Source organism: Podarcis tiliguerta, assembly GCF_965153285.1.
Source record: "Podarcis tiliguerta genome assembly, chromosome: 3".
Lineage (NCBI taxonomy): Eukaryota > Metazoa > Chordata > Lepidosauria > Squamata > Lacertidae > Podarcis > Podarcis tiliguerta.
The window spans coordinates 17,226,231-17,248,786 of record NC_139536.1 but is presented as its reverse complement, the minus strand read 5'-3'; the positions used below and the strand labels follow the sequence as shown (position 1 = coordinate 17,248,786).

Genomic DNA, 22,556 nt, shown 5'->3' with positions numbered 1-22,556 from the left:
ACGTTGTTCATGTGAATATGACAATTCATGTAGTCACACTGAAGACAGCACATAAAACATGCCATAAGCCATAAATCTTAAGTAACGCAGCTGAGCTCTTTATGCTTCTAGAATGAATTGCTTACTTCCTTTACCAACAGAATTATTTCCATCAGTGTTCTAGATTTATCTCAAATAGATACTCGCAAAACAGGAAAAGTAAATATTCCTCATATTTTTATTGTTTGTATAATATTGCATCACAATAGCTGCAATATTTGGTTTAAAGTCTCTGTTTGGAAACAGAGAATCTCAACTTTCACTTAATCAAAAAGTGTTTAAATCATGAAATTGCTGAGAACATCCGTAAAAGACTAGAGTGCCTTTAGCAACACAGAAACTAAATATACAAATCTTCGTACCATGCCTGACTCATAGTTTCTGTGCAGTTGAGGTTGACAGCACAGTATCAATATGAAACTAGTCTATACCAAAAAACCTCATATACCATACAAAGCTGTACTATACAATGTAAACAGAATTCTGTCAAATATGTATTTTTTATCAACAAACAGATGTTTACTGCCCTGTTCAAGCACAGATGTATCAAAGATGTGAATATACATTTCTTCAGAAAAAGTTGAGAAAGTTTCACTCAATCTTTGCAGATACATAATGAATCCAAGTTAGCCCTACCCACATTTTTCTAAAAATGTCAAAAAAAAAGACTTTGCAGCATATATCCAGCTACCTTAAATTCTCTTCATAAATTCTTACTTCTCTTCATAAATGGTGTCCAGCTCTAGAGTCACACTTTTAACAACATCCCGAGGCTTCTGGAAGCAGCCACGAACTGCTGCGAGAACTAACAACTCACACTTCTTGGTAAGTTCTAAAGGACTTTTTCTCTGCAAACGCTACTTGAAACCAACCTTAAAGCACAATAATGATAGTGTAAGGCGGCTCAAAAACACCACCACTTCAGCAATATTGTTTGGGGGAAAACTATTTTCTCTTCTTCCGTTTCTTTAGGGTTCTTTTCTTAGTCTATGTGTCAAATTGAAAACTTGTTTAAATGCCAGTCATCACTGATTTGTTAAAATCTATTCAAGCCTTCGTAAATGCCCACATCTTTTTTATAGATTCTCCCACACAACTTAACACAAGCAAGTTCTCACATCAAGGCCAGAACTTAGAATGTTAGGTATCACTAGCAACAAAGCTAGTTCAACTAAGTGCTTCATTATTCTAAGCCGTATGCACCCAGAATTGCAACAAGATTTCTAGTTTCACTACATTCGATTACAGTGCAAGTCCCAGACACAACCTATTATTATTTGTTTCCAGAGCTATAGAGACATACATTTCAAATAACAAATCACTAAGCATATCAATCCCATCCCAAATTCACAACTAAGAAACCATTCAATTTTCTTTAGAATATGGAAGTCTTAAAATAGGTAAGAAAAACAGTGCATTTTTTTTTCTTTGCAGGATGAATATTATGGATGAATATTAATATTATGAATATTATATATATTATAATATTATATATATTATATATATTATAATAATATTATTATGAATATTATTAATATTATGAATATTATGGATGAATATTAAGGCAAGCTGAGCAAACCACTTGCAGGGAGTAACCCACTTTCCGCCTCACGCCATCTCCTCCCTGATTTTCTCCACAGAATAGCGCAGAATGAGCAAGAAATAGCAGGAGAGTTGGCTGAGAGGTCATTTAGCTGCCTGTGGAGCAAGCAAAACGTTGGCTGTTTCCAGCTGCCAGCACATGTTGGACTGGAGTCAGAAGGACCTCTAGTGAACTCCAAGAAGTGTAGCAGCAGCATCCCAGGAGTGGGAAAGGAAAACACTGCAACAACTATATTTGATGCAAGCTGCATTCCATTAAAATCAGCTGAAGTTCCTTTATTGGAACAGTGAAAAATACACATTTATTAGAGATGCTGCCGAAACTCACAATTAGTCAGTTCATGTGTCAAATCTACTATGTTCAAACCTCCTATATAGCAAAGACTTGACTTTGATCCAACATACAAAATATAAAACTACCGTATTTTTCGCTCTATAAGACGCACCAGAGCACAAGACGCACCTAGTTTTTGGAGGAGGAAAACAAGAAAAAAAATATTCTGAATCTCAGAAGCCAGAACAGCAAGAGGGATCGCTGCGCAGTGAAAGCAGCAATCCCTCTTGCTGTTCTGGCTTCTGGGATAGCTGCGCAGCCTGCATTCGCTCCGTAAGACGCACACACATTTCCCCTTACTTTTTAGGAGGGAAAAAGTGAGTCTTATAAAGCAAAAAATACGGTAATTCCAACCAAGATTATGAGTTATATTGTTTTCTGCACCTGCATGTGTGGGATGGATGGGGTGGGTGTCCTAGTAAGCTTACAATAATGCAAGGTAGCTCGAGGAAGCTTTAACCTTTAAAATAAACTTAATGGTAAAAGCTACAATGCTCATGCAGTGTTGTTTCCAGTACAAAAGATATTAATTATGGTGTTTTTTTCAAAGTTAGTCATGCTCAGTGTAGACCCACTGAAAATATCGCACTGAAGTTAGTAATGACTATTAATTTCAAAGGGTCTACTCAGAGCATGACTAATACTGGCTGCAATCCAGTTGCTGCCCCCATGGCAAGGGTTATTTCCAGCCCCATCTTGAAAGCACACAGCAGGAGCAGGAGCACTTCCTTAGCCTCTTAAAGGCCTTTACCTTTAAGAAGAGTTTAAAAATATACTGTAAAGGGGAGGAAAGACTAAAGCACCTTTGGACAATATCATGCTACAAGTTTAAATCTGAAGAAAATAGGGGTGGTATTCAACTGTCGATTCACCCACTATTTATTTAAATTAATTTATATATAAAAATAAACACCCAGTAGAAAAAAATATATGTAAGAACACCTGCATGTACATGATGCAGACAAAAAGAAATCAAACAGCTTGCTTATACAATATGAATACCCATCATTAGATTTTTTTTTGAAGAGCCTTCTTCGTGGCTGCCCCCACACTTCGGAAATCTCTTTCTAGAGATGTTAAGACTGGTTCCCTCCTTGTTGTCTTTCCACCAGCACATGAAGACCTTTTTATTCCAACAGACCTTTAGGGAATGACTGTTTTTAAAGAAAGGTCTGGTGCTGTGATGTTCATATTGTTGTTGTTATTCTTATTTTTATAAGATTTGTTTTTATATGGTTTGAATATTATTAGTGACTAAATGCTTTAAAATGATTGTATTTTCTGTTTATCACTTTTCTATTTTATCTGTGTTTTGTATTTTTATTTGTAAGCCACCCTGAATCCCAATCCAGGACAAAAGCAGGATAAAATTTTGTTTGTTTGTTATAATACAAAAACACTACCTAAAGGGCTGTCCATGCTGCAGCAGTCATTTAGACCTTGCTTCTCACTAAAGTGATACAGCTGTGTCTAGCCTGTTTGACGTAAGGTTGAAGGTTGAGAGTAGCTCACATAACTATGCCTCCACACAAGTTATCTTCTCATGGATTCTAATCTAAATAAATCACATTTCTGAAGATACCACCCAAATGTAATTCAGATATTAGGATCCTGAAGTATGTTATCCGAAAAGAAAAGAAACAAAAAACAAACAAACATCTCTTCCCCCGGTGAGATGCAGGCACCAGATGTGAACCTTCGTTCTTCAAATGTTACACCAGAACTCCAAAAAGAGGATGCATGAGTCATTCATACTTCTGCCCTCCCTAAAAGGTATTAATCTCAGAATCCACTCAGTTATGAAACAGAACTTATACCCTAAAATGTAGTAGCTACACCAGGCATCACCAAAATCGGCCCTCCAGATGTTTTGGTACTACAATCCCCATCATCCCTGACTACTGGTCCTGTTAGCTAGGGATGATGTGAGTTGTAGTCCCAAAACATCTGGAGGGCTGAGTTTGGGGATGCTTGATCTACAAAATCAAGGCCTTAGCTGCTATGGTTCCAGAGAACTTCAACTATATAATGGGTTGAATCCAGAGTTGCCAAGAGCAGAACTCCACTAATTGGACTCTTCTATAGGCAAAACAGGAGAGATGACTCTCAACAATTTCTCCTTCCTCTTGTAGCCCCCCCACAAAAAAAATTGTAGCCATCTGGGGTACCATCCAGACCAGTGTGGGAGACCACTGAGGGCAAGTGGATATAGTTGAAAATCACCTGCCATCACCACTTCATCCTTTGGGAAGCCTGCTGGAATAGAATGAATTTCAGAAATGAAATGAGCCCTTCTGTTCACAGAATAGCAGCTCTCAATCTGTACTAAGCTGTGCTCGAAAGAATCTTTAGTTGACTTAGTTTTAAGTCAACTTCTAGGAAGATGAGATTATGTTTGGAATGGTGTCCATTTCATGAATTTCTAAAAGAATTAAAGAGCAAGATTTTTTTCCTTTCTCAGACACAAAGGAAATGCTATATATGGGAGTATAATTTAGGATAAACAACAATATCTCACAGCAATCTAAAGATCTCTGAAGATTGCATATTCTGTCCAAACCAAGCATTCTCTTCTGGTGAGCTTGTGAAACTTGCAATAATCTCTAATTAAATAAATAAATAAATAAATAAAGCAAGCTAATGGGGCCTTAGAGGGCATTTTACTATTTGTTTTAACCCATTTTTTATTCCACCCATCACCCTTTTTTTATTTCAGGGCAATGTAACTAATACCAAAAAAACAGTGAATAAGATCCATAAAAATGCTTTGCACATTTGTAACCACTGTGTACATATTTTGTACTGCAATGGCCTATTTCTGAGTTTACTGTTCAAACAGACTGTTTAACATGCAGTTTTGTCTCCTTTTCACAAATACTATACTTTTTAAAATTGACATATATACAAATTGACTTCTACTGAAAACAAGTAAAACTTCAAATCAACTTTCACCTGGAATATGAAGAAAGGGAAGTGGTTACATAAACTGCACAACACAGAAATTTCCCCTCCCCTCCATCACTGTAAACTGAGATGTAAACTTTGCCTGAAGCTACAAAAAGAAAAACCTTCACAAGCTAGTAGTGAAGACAAGAAACCATATACAAAGTGAAATCTCTGCTATGCATACGGTCATCATAAAAGGCCATAGGATTAAGCTTCAGAACCCAGATTTCTTGCCGTAGCAGGTGTGCTGCTAGCTTGCCTAGTGAATTCTGAATGTTTCATTCTGCATGATCTGTCATGCATACATGGTAAACAACAATCAGGAGCAACCCTTATTGTCAAAGCAGCACTACTTACGAAAAGATATCTAGCTGCAGACAGGAAAAATCTAAGAACAATAACCAAAATGTGCACTACCTCCATCTGAAATGGAGGTCTGTCACACTACACTTTCAAGGCCACCTGCTTTCCCACTTCATAAAACCAAATTTGGATACCTGAAGCCACCAAGTCATGGCCAGTTTGCACATCTTAGCTACAGATCACATATTGCTAAGAAACTGATAAGTGACTCTGCTACACCTTCACAAAAACATACAAATGGTTCAGCTAGCAGTTCACATTCATGTCCACAGCAAGAAGGAAAAAGGAAGGTAAGGTGGCGGGGAGACAAATGTATGACTTGCAGCATGATATAAGGTTCCAGATGGATAGACCTTATAGAAGTTGCAGAAGCAAGGTAGATGCAGCAACTCCAAGCACAGGCAGTTGGGTTCATAGCCTTTTGATGTGCATAGGAGACTGGGCATATTCTCGCCTCCTATTCTATTCTAAGTACAGTGGTACCTCGGGTACTTAATTCGTTCTGGAGATCTGTTCTTAACCTGAAACTGTTCTTAACCTGAAGCACCACTTTAGCTAATGGGGCCTCCCGCTGCTGCCGTGCCGCCGGAGCACAATTTCTGTTCTCATCCTGAAGCAAAGTTCTTAACCCGAGGTACTATTTTTGGGTTAGCGGAGTCTGTAACCTGAAGCGTATGTATCCTGAAGCGTATGTAACCCGAGGTACCACTGTACATGTGAAGGAGGCAGAAACGGCACCAAAGCAGAACTTAATCTCCCTTGGTAGTCTTCACTTACCAATGAAGGACTGTGTTAATGCATCAGCACAATAGCAGCAGCATAAATCTATTTCTTGCAAAAAGGAATGCAGGAACTATAGACTCTTTTGCTCAGGACAAAATTCAAGCAGCAATCCCATTTATACTAACAGAGGTATACATTCCATTGGCTCCTTAGGTCTGTGCAACATGTGCAGGATTGTGCTACAATACCACTGATATATAAGCTGAACACATCTGTGTAGTGATCAAATATCAGCCAAGTCACCAGGAATACCAGGTGGCATCTCTGGGTAGCTGCTCCAGGACTCTGGAATTCTTTTCCCTCAGGAGGCTGTTAAATCCTCCTGTCCATCTGCCACAAAAATGTTCAGACTTTTGGGCTGGGTTGCCATTTAGGAGGAGAGGTTAAGCAGGTAATCCATATATTATAAAACTAATGTTTTGACATTTTCATCACTTGCAGTCACATTCCCTGGTTCCTCAATATATATATATATATAGAAATAAAATCTAAATAAGTAAGAAGTCCAGAGTAGCACCCATTTCTGGTAAAACTTAAACAATGACGCCATCTACCCTCCCAATGTTCCAAGCAAGGTGGGCTCCCTCTCCTCAAATTGCCACTGCTGGGCTACTCAGGAGCCACACTGCCCTGAAAGGAGGAGAGATCTAGCTTTCAAAAAAGTTCTCCATAACAGCATCACTTTGCTGTTCTATTGTATAGATTTAGTTGATGCTTTTTGCTTTTATGTAAAAATGTTTTGTGAAGTTCGGATGAAAAACTGTATATAAATTCCTTAAAATAAACACCAGTGATATGCTGCTAGAAACATTGTTTATTTACATGCTTGCCTTCCAATAGTGTACAAAGTCCCTTTTCACATTTTAACTTCATTCTTTCCTAGGCTTACCACCTCTCCCCACCCAACCCTGCAGCTTCTCTGTACAGTATTTAAACAGCTACGGATGGAGACAAGTCAGCTCTCCCCCACCACTTGATCTCCAAACTAGGGAAAGAAGCATTGTTCCTCTGTTGAATTTCCACCCATCATACAACTGTAAAAAGGCAACAAAGCCTCTTATGTTGTGCATAAATGGTAACAACTATTCTGTACAGTTCAGCAGCAATTTTATAAAACAAGTTACAAGCAGACTGCACACAAATTCTGCTTTATCGTAGAACTGGACTTCAAGGATCACATAGTCCAATCCCCTACAATGCAAGTATCTCAACTAAAACCTCCACAACAGATGACCATGCAACCTCTGCTTAAAAACCTCCAATGAAGGAGAAACCACCACCTTTATTAATGTCATCACCTTATCACCCAATCAATAGGCTGCATAGGTATTTTCCCAAGTGTGTTGAATGTTCTACATTTCCAGCTAAGCCGGAAAATTAAGCTCCAATACGTTTTAAAATATCAAAGCAGTAAGAGGCTATAGCAAACAAGGGATTTTTCTCCCTTCTAGATTCTGATTGGTGGAATTTTCAGGAAGTGCCTTCAGTTTCCATGGTAAAAATGGGAAGATAAACATGCCTGCAATATTGAGCTAAACCATTTTAAAAGGTATATACGCACTTGACAGTATACTAACTTAAGAGCATGTCTGTGCTTCAAGCTTTTGATAATCACTGGTTCAATGATGTACAACACAAAATTAGACCACAAAAATTATCATTAAAAAGGAGCATTTATTTCTCCCCCCTCTCAAGCTACCTCAGCACTCAAAAGAAGCAACAACCCACCATGCTGAAGCATATTGCACAGGATGGACTTAATAGCTTCTGCGGCCCCCCGCCCCTTTCCTCATCTAAGTCAGACAGACATGGGTAACTGGGGGCCTGCCAGATGCTGCTGCACTCCAACTCCCATCATCCCAGACCATTTGGTCATGCTGAAGACCCTCCAAGTGGCTTTAAGTGATCTGTACATCCCACTGGGAGAATTTGCACATTTAACACAAAACCGTGAGGATAAGCTATTGTATGCTGCAAGGACAGCAGTTTTTTACTTCCATTGTAGGTTAACCAGTTAGCATTACATCTGAAACCTAAACTGATGTTAATTTCAACCATAATTGAAAGGGGCATCAAAGGTAACCTAGCCCAGCTCCCTGTCATTGCAAGAAGTTCATACCACAGTATCTGAAATGGATGGTTTGAATTTGGCTTGTTCCAGCAAACCATAGTTAATATTAACCAGTTTTTCAGGTTTAGGTGACATGGCAAGCCAGCCTGCGGTTCATCTCAAATGGAAATGAAAGCTTCCAAACTCCTCTTCACAGTTGTGTCAGAGGGGAGAGGGGAACACAAAGGCTTGAAACTCACCTAGGCTTGTTCAAGGAACACTAAACTACGTCTAAACGTAACATCTGAAGCAGCCCATCATAAGTGTGAGGGTTCAAGTTTGTTTCATAGTGAACACTGCAGTCTCTTAATTTTAGACTTGGTTAGACATGGGGCTCCAATACCAATCGCCTGCACTTTTCAGTATTCACTTATTCCAAATCTTGCAATTTACAGGTAATCTAACCTTTTGAACACCTGAAAACCAGATATGCAGTGAGAAGCCAATTCCAGTCACTGCATGCCTGACACCAGTAATTGGCCAGAACAGGTCCCAGTGGCCCCTCACTGGTCCAAGCCATTTGCATCACCATTCATGGCCCTCTCCCAGATGCTTTTCAGGAGTAGTAGTGCTGCCTTTGAACAGGAGCCAAACTTGGCTCCCATCCATGGTGACTGTCCATCATTTTAAGTCATGCAAAATGCAACGCCCTGGCACATAGGTTTATGGCATTATAATTTCACAGATCTGTAATCCACATGGGACACCAAAAGATTCCACTGATCTATAGGCAGAGGAATTCCATTTCGGATAAGTTAAGATGGCAGATGGCCACCATGGATGGAAGCTGGTGTAGCTTCCAGTCAAGAGTGCCACTGCTTGTGTATTCCTGAAAAATGTCTAGTGCCTTGTGGAGGGTGAAGACTGACATGCAGATGCTACCTTCCTGCGCTTCTAAGCAATGGCTGAAAAAAGCATAGGCAGCAGGTTAGATGTTTTGATGGCAATCTTCAACTTAGGACCAAGTTACATAGGACACTAAGCACATCATTTTTAGTTTTCTGCATGTTTTTAAAACAGTGACTAAGAGGTATGGTGGAGGGGCAGGGGCTGATGAGGATGTGCTGGAGGGAGCATTTCCACCACTACTGCAGTCCAGTGAAAGTCTCCCCACCCCACTACTATTTGCTCCAGTAAAAAAGTTTCCATTTGCATCAATGAAAGCTTCACTTCCAGGATCAATACTAAGCAGACAAGAGCAACACTCATCGGGACTGTGCCAGAGGAAACTGTTCAACCCCCTTCCAGCACACCACAGTGCCAATCCTGATCACCCCTACTCCATAGTTGTTTAGTATGATAAAAACATTCATGTTACAAGTGGCACATTTAGCATCATGTGCAGCTTGGCCCTTACTTCTTCCAGAGTAGCCTCACTGCAATTACAGGACTACTCTAAAAGGGTGTAAGAATCATAGTGCCGCTTAATATACAGTAACTTCCTGATTTACTGGAAAATATCCCAGAAAAGCAGTTTCTTTTTGACTTCTTGGCATACTATTCCTATAGCATATACAGGGTGTGTGTAATCCCTAGCATTTATTTAACACTTCAGAGTACTCCAGACATTTTACATACAATTGCCTCAGTAAATTTGTCAAACCACACTGTTAAATTATCCCTATACCACAGATAGCATGCCTCTCAGTCCCAGCTACTGGAGAGCACAAGGGGAGAGACTGCTATTTCATCTGTCCTGATTCTGGGCTTCAACAGGCATTTGGTTGGCCACTGTGGTTAACAGCATGCCAAATAGGCAACTGGTCTGACCCAGCATGGCTATTCTTGTGTGCTTATGTAATTTGCAAAAGGCTACCTAGCGAGTTCACGGCAAAGGAAAGATCTGAGCTGGTGAACCTCATGGCTCACAGTTCAGTCTCTCAACCACTACACTGCACTAACTGACCCCCTTTCAGAGTTCATATAAGGCCAAACACACACACAAAAATGCAAGCTTCACCGGCAGGCTGAATTCAGAACACAAGTGGAAATGTTTCTTACCATGGTCTAGCTTACCCATTGCGCTTAGATAATGACTGAAGGCTTGACACGGGGGACTCGGAGTCTGTGTGGCCTTGTCGCAACTCATAGGTGCAGGACTCCTGTCGGTGTCAAAAGAGAAATACCCACTGGAGGATCTGGACAGCAGTGGGGATCTTCTTACAAATATGAACAACGGGGATCTGGTAGCAAACGGACTGGGGCTGGAGGGTGGTGCCAGTGGTCCCTGAGGGCTACTGGGTGATGAAGTGTCCCGCTCGCCCGAATGATTACCTTGGTACACAGTTTGTAAGGAGGTAGGGGCCCCAGGCCGAAGATGCTGAGCTGGCCTTTCAGCAGGCTGCAATTGTCCACCCTCTCTACCGCACTCAGAAGTTAAATCAGAAGATTGTTTTGCCATTGGGCCTTTTATTTGTGTTCTCCCCCTGAAAAATAAAAGGAGAAAAAGAGAAAGGCAACTGAAATTACACATAATGTTCGCCCAAGACTAGGTTAATAGTTGTGGAATTGCAATGCAGTCATTAAGAAATACAATACAAATACAAACCACTGTGTGTTTTCCATCCCCTTTTCATGTACAAATTAACCAGCATGCCAGAATTAAAAATAAAAGTGAGCACTATTGAAGATGTCAACCTGTATTATCCAGTCCAACATCATTCACAAAAAAAGCTTCTCCTGGTGAAAGGAAAAACAAGTACAACAAAAGTTTGAAGACAAAACTTGCTAGCCAGCTGAGCAAGCATTCCAAGTTTGACTGCAGGGGAGGGGGGAGGTGGTTCAACTGGCTAAGAAAAGAAAGAAAAAGGAATATTAACTTGGATCACCAATCCTCTCCAAGTCATTAGACAGGAGGATCAGATACAGTGTTGAAATGTTAAGTGAGCAGTCGATGCCGTGATTGTGCAGGACAGGGAAGTCGGCCAGGCTCTCTCTCCATTGTTCTACTGAATATGCTGATCACAGCAAGTCTGGAAGGTTTGGCAAGAGCAATCAGTTGTAAAAGTGCGTCACAACAATAGCGTTTGTACACTGCAAAGTGCTCCTCCGTTCACTCCTCCCCTCCCCTCATCCTTTCTACGGTTGGTTCGCCACCACCAAATCCTTCTCTCTGGTATAGGGCTAAGAAAAAGACGCAAGGAAACGTTTCACTTCGAAACCTTTCGAGACGCCACGGCGACTCTTATTTACATTTTGTTTCGGTCGACGGCAAAAGGGAACAGCAGGAAACGAACCACAGTCGGTCACTCCGGCGGGGAGACAAGAGGAGACACCACCACCCGCTCCGACTCACCTTTATTTACTTTCTTTCCAAAATGTCTAGCGTGACTTGACTAAGCGCTCCATCGTTGCCCGATTGAGACGCAACCAACAACAGGTTGAAGAAAAATGTCAATTTAAAGACACGCATACAAAAAGTTGGAAAAACCATCACAAGCACGGAACAAAAAGGTGGGGAGTAGTGGGGAAAATAGCCATGCAAAGGCAAAGCCTGGGAAGGAGCTTTGGGGGGAGGGGAGCAGGAGAGAGGGAGGTGGGGGCAACACCCGCGCTGTGACTTGAAAATAAATTCAACTGCAAGCTCAAGTCGCTTCTCCTCGGTCTGAAGAGTGCTCGTTGGGAAACGACACCGGGCGGCAGCCCGACAGGGAACGTGGAGGACAAATCCCTTCCCGCTACGAAACCCAACAAAGGGAGAGCGAGCTCAAGGCAGGAGAATAACAGACCCAGAGACGGGCACACACACAAAGGGGGAGGGGATAAGAAGAAGGGGTGGAGACACAGGCACGCACACCGAGAGACCCCGGCCCACAAGCCCATCCCACACACACACACTCGCAAACGCACCCATCCCCCCGGCCGCTACTTACGCTTTATGGCGTCTGAGTCATCCCGAGGCAAACCCGAAACTTCCCCTAGGCTGACCCCGCTCCTCCTCCGCGAAGGCAGAGGCGAAGAGGGCGACGCGCACAAACATATACACACGCCGCGCGCGCGCCGGGACAAAAAGCTCTCCGCCGCTGCAGCTGCTGCTGCCGCTGCTCCCGCCGCACGCACAAAACACAGCCAGCCAGGAGGGCACTGCCGCGCTCTGACCGCTTCTCCAAACACAGGGCTAGGCGCCCGCCCAGTCGCCACTGTAAAAACATTCGCCGAGGATTCGAGGCCAATCCGGAGCGGCAGGGCGGTCGCGCTCCGCCCACCTCAGCGCGAGGGTTGTGTTTACAAACTCGGCCAGAGAGAGGGAGGGAGAGGCGCGGGCGCGCGCGCACAGCCTGCCACAACCCTGCTCTGCGCCACGGCCCGCCTCCCTCGCTCCCACTCCTCGCCTCCCTCCCTTCTCGCATGTCCTCAGGAGCTTCCTGGAGCCGCCGCCGCGGCACTGGTGGTGGTGACGATCGAGACGTAGTTCTGCTGCAAGGAGCAGCAGCAGCCGCTCTTACGCCCTGGCCCGACGACCCACTTTCCACTTTTGTTTTTAAACGGCGGGGGGTGGGGTGGGGAGAACCCTACAAAGAATGTGGAAGGAACACGCGCGCGCGCGCACCACACACACCCGAGAAAACCTGGCAACGCGTTTACCGCGGCACCAGTTTTTCGAGGAAGAAAGCTTAAGCTTCGTCAGATGCAAAGCCACGGAGGAATCGAGAGACTGCCCCCACCTCGTCCGAGCTTCACCCAGAAGACTGGACTCAGCCCTGCTTCTGCTTAGCATCCCTACAAACCTACACCCAGAGGCTATTTACTGCCTTAACCGGAGTATCCACGCCCAGTTCTCTCACCCTCAGATCACTGGTTTGAAAAAGAGTCTGTTACCAATCCAAGCGCAGACTCTTCGTTCACGGCATGCTATGGCATTTCACCAGCCTTTTCCCTATTTTTTCTTTCCACCCCCCACAACAAATTACACAGTCTCACCAACACCCCATTCATCCTTACAGCTGACACCCTTACCAGATCCTCACACTTAATGGATTGGTGTATTATATATTGTTATTATTTATTGAATTTATATATCACCCTATACCCGGAGGTCTCTCTCTCTCACTTACACACACACACACACAAAATTCACCCCAGCATCACACAGCCACACACTATCCTCACAACAAATTCTTGCTCTATTATTAACAGACCTATCCAGACACACACTTTGTCCCCATTGAGTCAGCAATCCACTCATTTCTGCAAACAGGCCCTATTGCAACCACAGCAGTCAAACAGTCTCTTCCCCACCCAAAAATTTCCAGTTGAAATGGCATACCTATCAAACCCACAGAAGACCCTACAGGATGTTCCTTTTCATTCCCTCTACAGCTAGCACCCACATCCTCAGGTTCACCTGGCCTCCATAAATTGTCAATTTCCTCTCCCAACCCAGAGCGGTAGCAGGGGGCATGTTTTTTGCCTGGGTGAAGCCTTCAGAGGGGTGCATTAAGGCTCGCAGCCTGTGTAGTGTGTATGCAAATGTGTATGTAGGGTGCCAAACTGGGTTTTTGGCCCAGGTGAAACAAAGCCTACTTTTGCCCCTGCCCAACCCATTTAAGTTCCACACAAGTGTAGCACATGCCTCATTTCTCCCTCCAAAATGCCTTCTCCTGTACATGTAAAGTCCCTCAGTATGTTAGAGTCCCCTCATTCTCCATGCACACACTATGAAGTGCACACAGCACTGCAGATCTGCTCCCACAGCGTCCTGTCCTCACCACACAATTCTCACAAAACACAGTTTCCAAGCAGTCATCATGCCTTCTTCAGCCCTTGTACTCCACCAAATGCTTCCAAAGACACAAATTTGAGTTCTAATATTAACATTCTCATTCTTCCACAAAGTAACCCCTATCCATACTCAAATCAACCAGAAAGAACCTTGCAAAAAATGTGTAAAAAAAGAATGTAGTGCAGCATTGTTCAGTTTTGAGTTTGAGAAATCCTGATTTGACTCTTAGTTATAAACCTTGACTTGTCTCAGGTGAGTCACTAATTCTCAGGCCAACCTGCCTCACAAGATGGCGTTGCTTTAAGGTTCTAGGAAGACGAGTGGGCAGGGATAGAAATGTTAAATATAAAAATGACACCCTACACTTGTTTCACAAACTGGAAGCACCAGCAGCAGTGACAATGCAACCAAGTTTTGCATGCCTTATTGGTAACAGGCCTTTTTTCTTTCTTTTTTTACTGGCCTACCTATCCTTGGCTAGCTGCCTGTCCAAACAATCACAGTGCTGATTGGCTATGGGATACTATTAAGTTCTGGTGCCCTCAACCGATTATAACGCAGGCCTTTAAAAAACAACAACCAAGGTTCATTTAGATTGGTTTTTTTTAAAAAAAAGTCAGATTATTAAAAAAAACAAAACAGTAAGGTTGTAAGCACCTAAGAGGACTGGGGCTAGAGATGAAATAGCACAGGAGACAGTTGTGCAAGAGCAGAAAAGTGGGAGAAATGACAGTGTGTGCAGTGTTGATGCTGGGCAGGGAGTGGGTAATATACCGTACCAAATTATATAACAAGTGGATATAATTAATACCAGATTAAGGTTCTAAGTAGAGAGAAGGAAGCCGATGCTCTAATAAATGTAGAGAAGGGAGTCCAGGGTTCTTATTTAGTACATTTATATCCTTCACTCTTTCCATCAAGAAACTAAACTAGACATGTGCCTCATACCTTGCCCTGGAAGGAACTTTCCACATCCTTGCACACCAACATGGTCCTAAATCCAGCTAGCCACCACCATACTTGCACACATGTGTCACCTTCCCTCACCCCCACCCATTAGGACCAAATATAAAGTTTCTTGTCTTTCTTTAACTGTCTGGCCCTTTCACTTCTATCACTCTCCACTCAGTATGTCACAGCCCTCTTAAATCCTTCCTCCTCCCCTGAGTCACCTACTGTCCCATTTTATCAATATACTCACCTTCCTTGTCATAACAGCCCAACTTTACATCTAGGCTACCTGATAGGAGACAAATTTCAGGGTGTTAACATAGATAGATAGATATATAGATAGATGATAAATAGATAGATAGATATAGATAGATTAAAAAAGAGGCAGGCAGGAAAGGCCCCAAGCCTTTTGATACCTGGGACTGAAAAATCCAAATACAATATTAAAAATACAGTAATAAATGAAATACTTTGCTCGCACCCACCACCACCATTTCCACCCCAAGGCCGGCTTAAAGAAGTGCAAATGCCTTTGAATAAATAAATAAATAACCACCCCACCCGTCTTTTCCACACCTCAAAAACCACGACCCATCCTTACTTCAGGAACGCTCCTTTCTCTCACCTTTTCTTCACCTTTCTTCCTCCCCGCCCCGCTTTACAGCTTGCCACACTTTTAAATACTTTATTATTACTGTATTATTATTATTATTATTATTATTATTATTTACAACATCTCCCACCGCCACCCCCCGGCGCCGCTCGCCTCGGCGTCACTGACCTCTGCCCGTTTTTAAACAGCACCGATTTCTCGAGGTGCGTTTTCCTCACGCCCGGCCTTATTTTCTAAACGGCCCGCCGGCCCGGCGTGAGGCGCCGGGAGACCGCGCAGAAATGCGTGAGAGGGACGGGACGAGGTAAGGCTGCCGGGCGGCCCTTCTCCTCCTCCTCCTCCGGCATTCTCCCAAGACTGCGGTTAAGGAGAAGACCCGAAGCCGGCCTTTGGGCGCCGCCGGGACTCCCCGCCACTTGCCTGCGGCTGCTGCCTGCCCACGCCGCGCGCGCCTGAAGGGAGGAAAAAGGCGCCTTGGGGCTGCCAGGTCGGCCTCCCGCTCTCGCTCCTGCGCGGGAGGCTTCTTCTGGCGCCAATCACCTGAGGGCGGAGCCGCCCGCGCGCCTGAGGGAGGCCGGAGATATATAGATATAGAAATATATATTTAAGACAGCCGGCATGCAGAACTGATAAGAAGCCGGCGTTGCGTCGATGACAACAACTTCGTCCACTGCCAGGCTCGGGAGGAAGTTGGTGGAAGTTAGCGGGAAACTCTTGCACAACAACCCCGCGCGCCGGCTCCACGTAGGGTGGCGGCGGCGGCGGCGGCGAATCTATCTTTCTTTCTTTCTTTCCCTCAGGCAGTCGGCGCGAACGAGAAACAGTTCGCTGGTTTCGAAACCAAGCATAGTTTCGCCGCGGCCCTTTCGCCTCCTACAGCCAAGAGCCTGATGAGACGGTAGCAAAGCGCTACTCGTTAAGGTGCCTTTAACAGGGGTGAAGTTTCTCTTTCAAAAGCAAACAGAAACGCCGTTCTGCCTGCCGTCAGGTGCTTTTATTTTATTTTGTATTTTTAACTCTCTCCTCCCAAAGCGCACATAATCTGTTTTAGGGGAAGGAAGGCTCAGATGCGAAGGCAAGCTGAGTATGAAACCAGAGTGGGTGGTAGTTATTCTGGACTGCTTAATTTGAAACAGAAGGGGGTGTGAGATGTTCAGAAGCAAGAAGGAGGTTTGGCAAAAACATCTGGAAGATGCTCAGACTCAAGACAATGGTTTTTAACAGAGCTGACAAGTGCCGGGATTGGCTTGTGGTCCTCCGCATTTTGTTGCTGGCCTGACATTTTTTCTGCCTGAGGCAAGTGACAAGATGGTCCACCGCTTCCATTTCTTTACAAAAGCTGAGCAAACAGGCCCCGTTTGCTCTCCTTTCAACACTAGGGATGGGGGAGCATCCTCCACTGCATCTGAAGGCAATGTGTTCGATAAAGGCAGAGATCCCCAACCATTTTGGAAATCCATATTCTCGGCCAAATACCCATTTACCAGAAGAAGAACTGGTGATGCTCGGAACCACCACCCCATCAAAAAAAGAAAAGCAACCCCTTGGGTAAAACATTTGCATATAACCCAAATCATAGAAGACAGAGGGAAAGGGGGCGGGGGAACAAACATGGCACCCCTCCAAAAAACAGGTCATCAAATAAACATATCCACTTTAACCCACATTTGGTATCATACCCAATTTGTCATTAACTATATACCATCAACTCTTCAGACTGAACAGATTTTCTATAGGCAGTGATATTTTCCCCAAGTAGTGGGGGCAGTCAAGTGTGATTGCTTATTCACAATAGTCATGTGAAGACCATACCATGTGATATTTCTGAATATGTTTTTTGGCTTCAGAATCAGCTTTTGCGGTCCTGATTAAACTGATGACTTCTAGAACATGGCTCAGGCAGATGGTCCCTTGAGATCCACCCACATCGTGCATGCCACTGATACCCGTATGATTCTATCCAGACACATTTCTGTTAATTCCATCCCTTGCTTCACACTCACTGGGGGGAAAAGTCCTCTCCTCTTGAAATCAATTCTGCTGACAACGCTCTCTATAACCTTACTGTTTGTTCTTCTCACTATGCTACATGGTAGTCACCTACCTCTAGTCACCTACCACCCACCTTGATGATCTCCCTTCACCTATCTACAATCTGTTCCATAATTTGAACATGTATCATGCCGTAACCAGAAGCAAACAGCTGGTTCATGAAAGGATAAGACACAGAGATTCCTTTATTAGTAAATGGACAACTTTTCAAAAAAACCATAATGTTTACAACTGACTTCTGAAGAAATCTGTTAATCTTTAACAAAATATTTTAGTGAAAAATGTTTAAAACCAAGATAGAGTATCATCTCGAGTATAATAGATGCTGTACACACTAAATACTGCACTAACAAGACATACTGCATGCAGTTTCCACAAATGATGCTGCTACCTAATAATAATATGAATAACATATATATATATGCAGGTTTTGGTGTCCTCGGGTGTCTTCCCGTGTAGAAGTTGGGGTGTCTAGGCGACGTTTCGACGAGGTCTCACTCGTCATCTTCAGGCTGGTGCTTTCGGCTTCTTGTTACTGGAACAGAGCAGGATCTCAATGTTTGAGTTCCTATAAATACTGTTGAGGAGGTGTGGTGTATAGCCTCCAATGTTCTGGGCAGAGAGGAGGTTCCCAGGCTAGTGTGCCTTTTCTTCTTTTGTTCCTTAATTACTTGAGGGATATCTTGAGTGATTTCTTGAGTGATTTCCTGAATCCCACTTAGGTGGGTCATTAGGTGTGGATTAGTTGCTAAAGCCTTCGTGTCTTGAACTCTTGAACTTTGTGAAGAGTTTTTCTGAGAAGATGGCTGTACTGCACTTGGTTGTGCTCTGGCTTGGCTTCGTGTATAGGGGCGAGCTGTGGTTTTGTGGCCTGTGCCAGCCAGATCTGTGTAGGGATTGCAGGGGGGTGCAGCATATACACGAAGCCAAGCCAGAGCACAACCAAGTGCAGTACAGCCATCTTCTCAGAAAAACTCTTCACAAAGTTCAAGAGTTCAAGACACGAAGGCTTTAGCAACTAATCCACACCTAATGACCCACCTAAGTGGGATTCAGGAAATCACTCAAGAAATCACTCAAGATATCCCTCAAGTAATTAAGGAACAAAAGAAGAAAAGGCACACTAGCCTGGGAACCTCCTCTCTGCCCAGAACATTGGAGGCTATACACCACACCTCCTCAACAGTATTTATAGGAACTCAAACATTGAGATCCTGCTCTGTTCCAGTAACAAGAAGCCGAAAGCACCAGCCTGAAGATGACGAGTGAGACCTCGTCGAAACGTCGCCTAGACACCCCAACTTCTACACGGGAAGACACCCGAGGACACCAAAACCTGCATTCCTGTACCCGTGAAAATCTACGAAAGCATATATATATATATATATATATATATATATATATATATATATATATATATAAACAGAAATAATTTATAATAATATAATAGTAATTTGTATCTAATTTGAATGGCCTATAGTTTAGAGGTTTAGCTGGTTGAAGGCTGAGGCTATATTTGTTCTTAAACTCGTTTCAGCAGAGCTATGCTTGCCTTAGGATATAAAGCAGGATTTAGAACACATTTTCAGAGAGCACCTTCATCGGCCCCAGCTGCAACAAAACATGTCTTTCCCGTATTGGTCTCTACAGCCACAGCAGGCGCTGTAACTCTAATGGTTTGACCTCACCCGCAAAGGTGCACTCCTCCTTTGCCTCCCAAGGTAGACGGATGCCAACCATACTCCTTAACTTTGGTGAATGCGAATATCACTAGTATGCCTCTAGTAATACCAGTCATTGGGGAACAGAAATTGAAGGCTATGGCGGTTGTTGGCCACTGTAATAACAGAATGCGGAACTAAATAGACTTTTGGTCTGATCCAGAATCTATGCTTCTTATGTTCACTCGGGTAGAGCCTATTCTGTCCTTTCCTAGGGAGCTACTGTCCACCTTAGAGAGCAGGCCTACATACTGTCTAGAAAACAGAGTGAAGGAGAAATCCTGAGTTATCATGCCACACATCACTTTACCAAATATGGTCCTTGTAGAGTGGGGAAAAGTGAGGAAGGTATTCCACTATATAAAGAGTTGGGATTTTTTTTTTTTTTAATATCCCGCCTTTCACTCCCTTTAAGGAGTCTCAAAGCAGCTAACATTCTCCTTTCCCTTCCTCCCCCACAACAAACACTTTGTGAGGTGAGTGGGGCTGAGAGACTTCAAAGAAGTGTGACTGGCCCAAGATCACCCAGCAGCTGCATGTGGAGGAGCGGAGACGCGAACCCAGTTCCCCAGATTATGAGACTACCGCTCTTAACCACTACACCACACTGGGAACAGTACATAAATAATCCACGCCCTTCTTCAGAATGAGACAGTATGAGAGTAAATAATGCTATTTGCTTTTCAAACACAACCTGTATCAAAGTTAATGTACAAACTACAATAGGAATAGACCTGGCGACCACTTTTCAGGCATGTGGAATTGTACGCTGCAACTGTTTGCTACTACAGCTGAGCAGTGGCTGTGGAATGGGGACTCAATATGAATTCTAGAGGTGCAGGCATGTGGGCTAAGATGACATTTATGGAAAACAAAATGGCAGTCGTTTCCCCATCTGATGTTCAGAACTTGAAAGATTATTTCCCATAAGCACCAATACCCTAGCTATTGTGAGGTATGTAAAAGTTTGTTGCATTTTCAGCACCAAAGTGACTTCTCTGAGGTGCAAATCTGGGCAGTGTATATGGAGATCCTGGGCTGCCTGCCTCCTTTCAGCCTCGCTGATGTGGTCCAAAGGAAAGCAATGCTATACATTTTGCACCAGCTTGGCTGCAGTAGTAGCTGCCATCCAACCACCTTAGAGACTCCACTTCAGATGTATGCAGGGTTTACTCCTTAGCCCAGGGGACAGCAAGCTTTACCTCACTTTAGCCGGTTCACTCTAGCGGAGATCCCTCTGTGGGCCGGATTGTGTGCGCGCCTGTGATTTCTGACGTCTGCGCAGATGCGATTTCTGGCATTTGCGCATGCACAGACGCAATTTCTGGCACCATGGAAGCAAGTCCCTGTGCCACGTTGCACCAGTTTAGTGCCGCGCAGGGACTCACCAAGTGGGCAGCTCAGTTTGGGGGGCGGCTCGTGGGCTGGTTAAACGAAGAAGAGAAGAAGAAGAGTTTGGATTTGATATCCCGCCTTTCACTCCCTTTAAGGAGTCTCAAAGCGGCTAACATTCTCCTTTCCCTTCCTCCCCCACAACAAACACTCTGAGAGGTGAGTGGGGCTGAGAGACTTCAGAGAAGTGTGACTGGCCCAAGGTCACCCAGCAGCTGCATGTGGAGGAGCGGAGACGCGAACCCGGTTCCCCAGATTACGAGACTACCGCTCTTAACCACTACACCACACTGGCTCTCAAACAACCCACGTGGGCCGCGGCTTGTGGCCCATGGGCCTTAGGTTGCCTACCCCTGCCTTAGCCTTTTCTTTTCCTCAAGACGTTCCGCAAGGCAGTGGGAATGGATTGCTCCTTGGGGTTTATTCTTGAAGCCTTTTTCACAATTCGTTCCAGAGGTCCGTACTTAACCTGAAACTGTTCTTAACCCGAAGCACCACTTTAGCTAATGGGGCCTCCTGCTGCTGCCGTGCCGCTGGAGCCTGATTTCTGTTCTTATCCTGAAGCAAAGTTCTTAACCTGAAGCACTATTTCTGGGTTAGCGGAGTATGTAACCTGAAGCGTATGTAACCCGAGGTTCCACTGTATAGCTATAAGGCACTGGAGGTTTAGGATCAGAGTTTTCAATCTACATGGGCGACCTTCTCAGGTTGACGAGTCCTATCTGCTCCTCATTTCCCTCTACAGCTCGTGTAGAAACCACCTTCTTGACAGTTGGACCCAGTATTGATCTTGTTTGCGCAGTCTGCCAGAGTCTATCTTCACATGCAGGTGAATCCCCTAACTTACCAAGGGTTTGAGATCCATCCGCTATCCTCACCTGGTTTGGCCAGCCAATCAAAGCTGTTCCCAGGGTGCGACTGCTGTTGCATGCTAACAGTTTCTAGGAGCCACAGATGAGAGGGTGGGGGACCCTCATCAAAGATACTACCCACCCCTAACACCCCAATTTAAAAACAACAACGACAAATTCAAATACATTGGGATTTTTTTGTAATTTAAATTGAACATATAATTGGAACATTGCTCTGAATCTTGTCTTGCCATGAATGACGTTTATTTGCCTTGCTACTAAAATGTGAAATGGGCTAAATTATGTTTCCGGTTTTCCTAGCTGATTTATTACAATGTTCCAAGATGCCAGTAGATGAATTAATCTCAATTTGGAACACATCCTCTCTGATGAGAAAACAGCCTTTCAATCTGATCTGTGTTCACTCAGATTTTGCCATTTCTTTCAGTTTCAGGTCGTTAGGATTTGAGGAACAAGTAGGATAAATGTTTTCAGTATTGCAGGAATTAAGAGTCCGAATGACCCAAGCTTGGGGCAGGGCGGGCTGAGAAAGATGAGAAAGCTGAAATCCCCTTCAAACCTTCTTCCTCTGTAAAATCCCCAATTGGGAGTTGCTACAGACTCATTAGTAAGCATTTGTTCCCAACAATCCTGAGTCAAACTGGATTGCTTGCTTAAGTTTCTCCAAAAGCCTGTCATAACTGCCTTCATTCTGCTTTCTAGGATGCCACTAGCCAGCACTATTGCACTCAACCAGAAACAAAGCCCCTTTTGACCCTGCAAAAATGTATAATGTGGCACAGGAGAAACCTATGCCCCACATTCAGTGCTTTTCAGAATAATCCTATGCATGTTTATTATTTATTTCTTTAAGGGTTGCCAGAAGGCAACTCTCTATCTCGACGTTTCCCAAGCTTGGGTCTCCCGCTGTTTTTGGGACTACAATTCCCATCATCCCTGACCACTAGTCCTGCTAGCTAGGGATGATGGGAGTTGTAGTCCAAAAACAGCTGGAGACCCAAGTTTAGGAAATACTGCTCTATCTGAAGGGGTCATCCACTTGAAATTCAAGTATTG

The 22,556-nt window shown here is 43.8% G+C and overlaps 2 protein-coding genes and 1 long non-coding RNA gene across 15 annotated transcripts in view; 1 reads left to right on the top strand and 2 right to left on the bottom strand.

Moving 5' to 3' along the window:
* Window positions 1-22,556, bottom strand: part of BCL2L11 (BCL2 like 11) — a 93,679-nt gene that overhangs the window by 22,531 nt on the left and 48,592 nt on the right. For 2 of the 9 annotated variants that reach the window (XM_083433189.1, XM_083433188.1), the window contains exon 3: window positions 10,194-10,603. In XM_083433189.1, coding sequence (XP_083289315.1) covers window positions 10,194-10,603 — 410 coding nt within the window. The other 7 variants (XM_083433191.1, XM_083433193.1, XM_083433194.1 and 4 more) reach the window with 7 other exon arrangements.
* The window catches only part of LOC310674182 (uncharacterized protein), a 276,582-nt gene that overhangs the window by 213,994 nt on the left and 40,032 nt on the right, over window positions 1-22,556 (top strand). Inside the window, exon 5 of one of the 5 annotated variants that reach the window (XR_014509418.1) lies at window positions 1,680-2,055. The exons of 2 other annotated variants lie outside the window; for them this stretch is intronic. The gene's annotated coding sequence lies outside the window, so the exon portion shown is untranslated. Of the gene's footprint in view, window positions 1-785; window positions 1,477-1,679; window positions 2,056-22,024; window positions 22,108-22,556 lie in introns of those variants that run through there. 2 more of the 5 variants (XR_014509419.1, XR_014509417.1) reach the window with 2 other exon arrangements.
* On the bottom strand, window positions 16,456-19,847 carry LOC310674265. Its single transcript, XR_014509494.1, has 2 exons — window positions 18,940-19,847; window positions 16,456-17,953 (listed from the first exon to the last, which is right to left on the bottom strand). It is a non-coding gene; the product is annotated as an uncharacterized lncRNA (long non-coding RNA).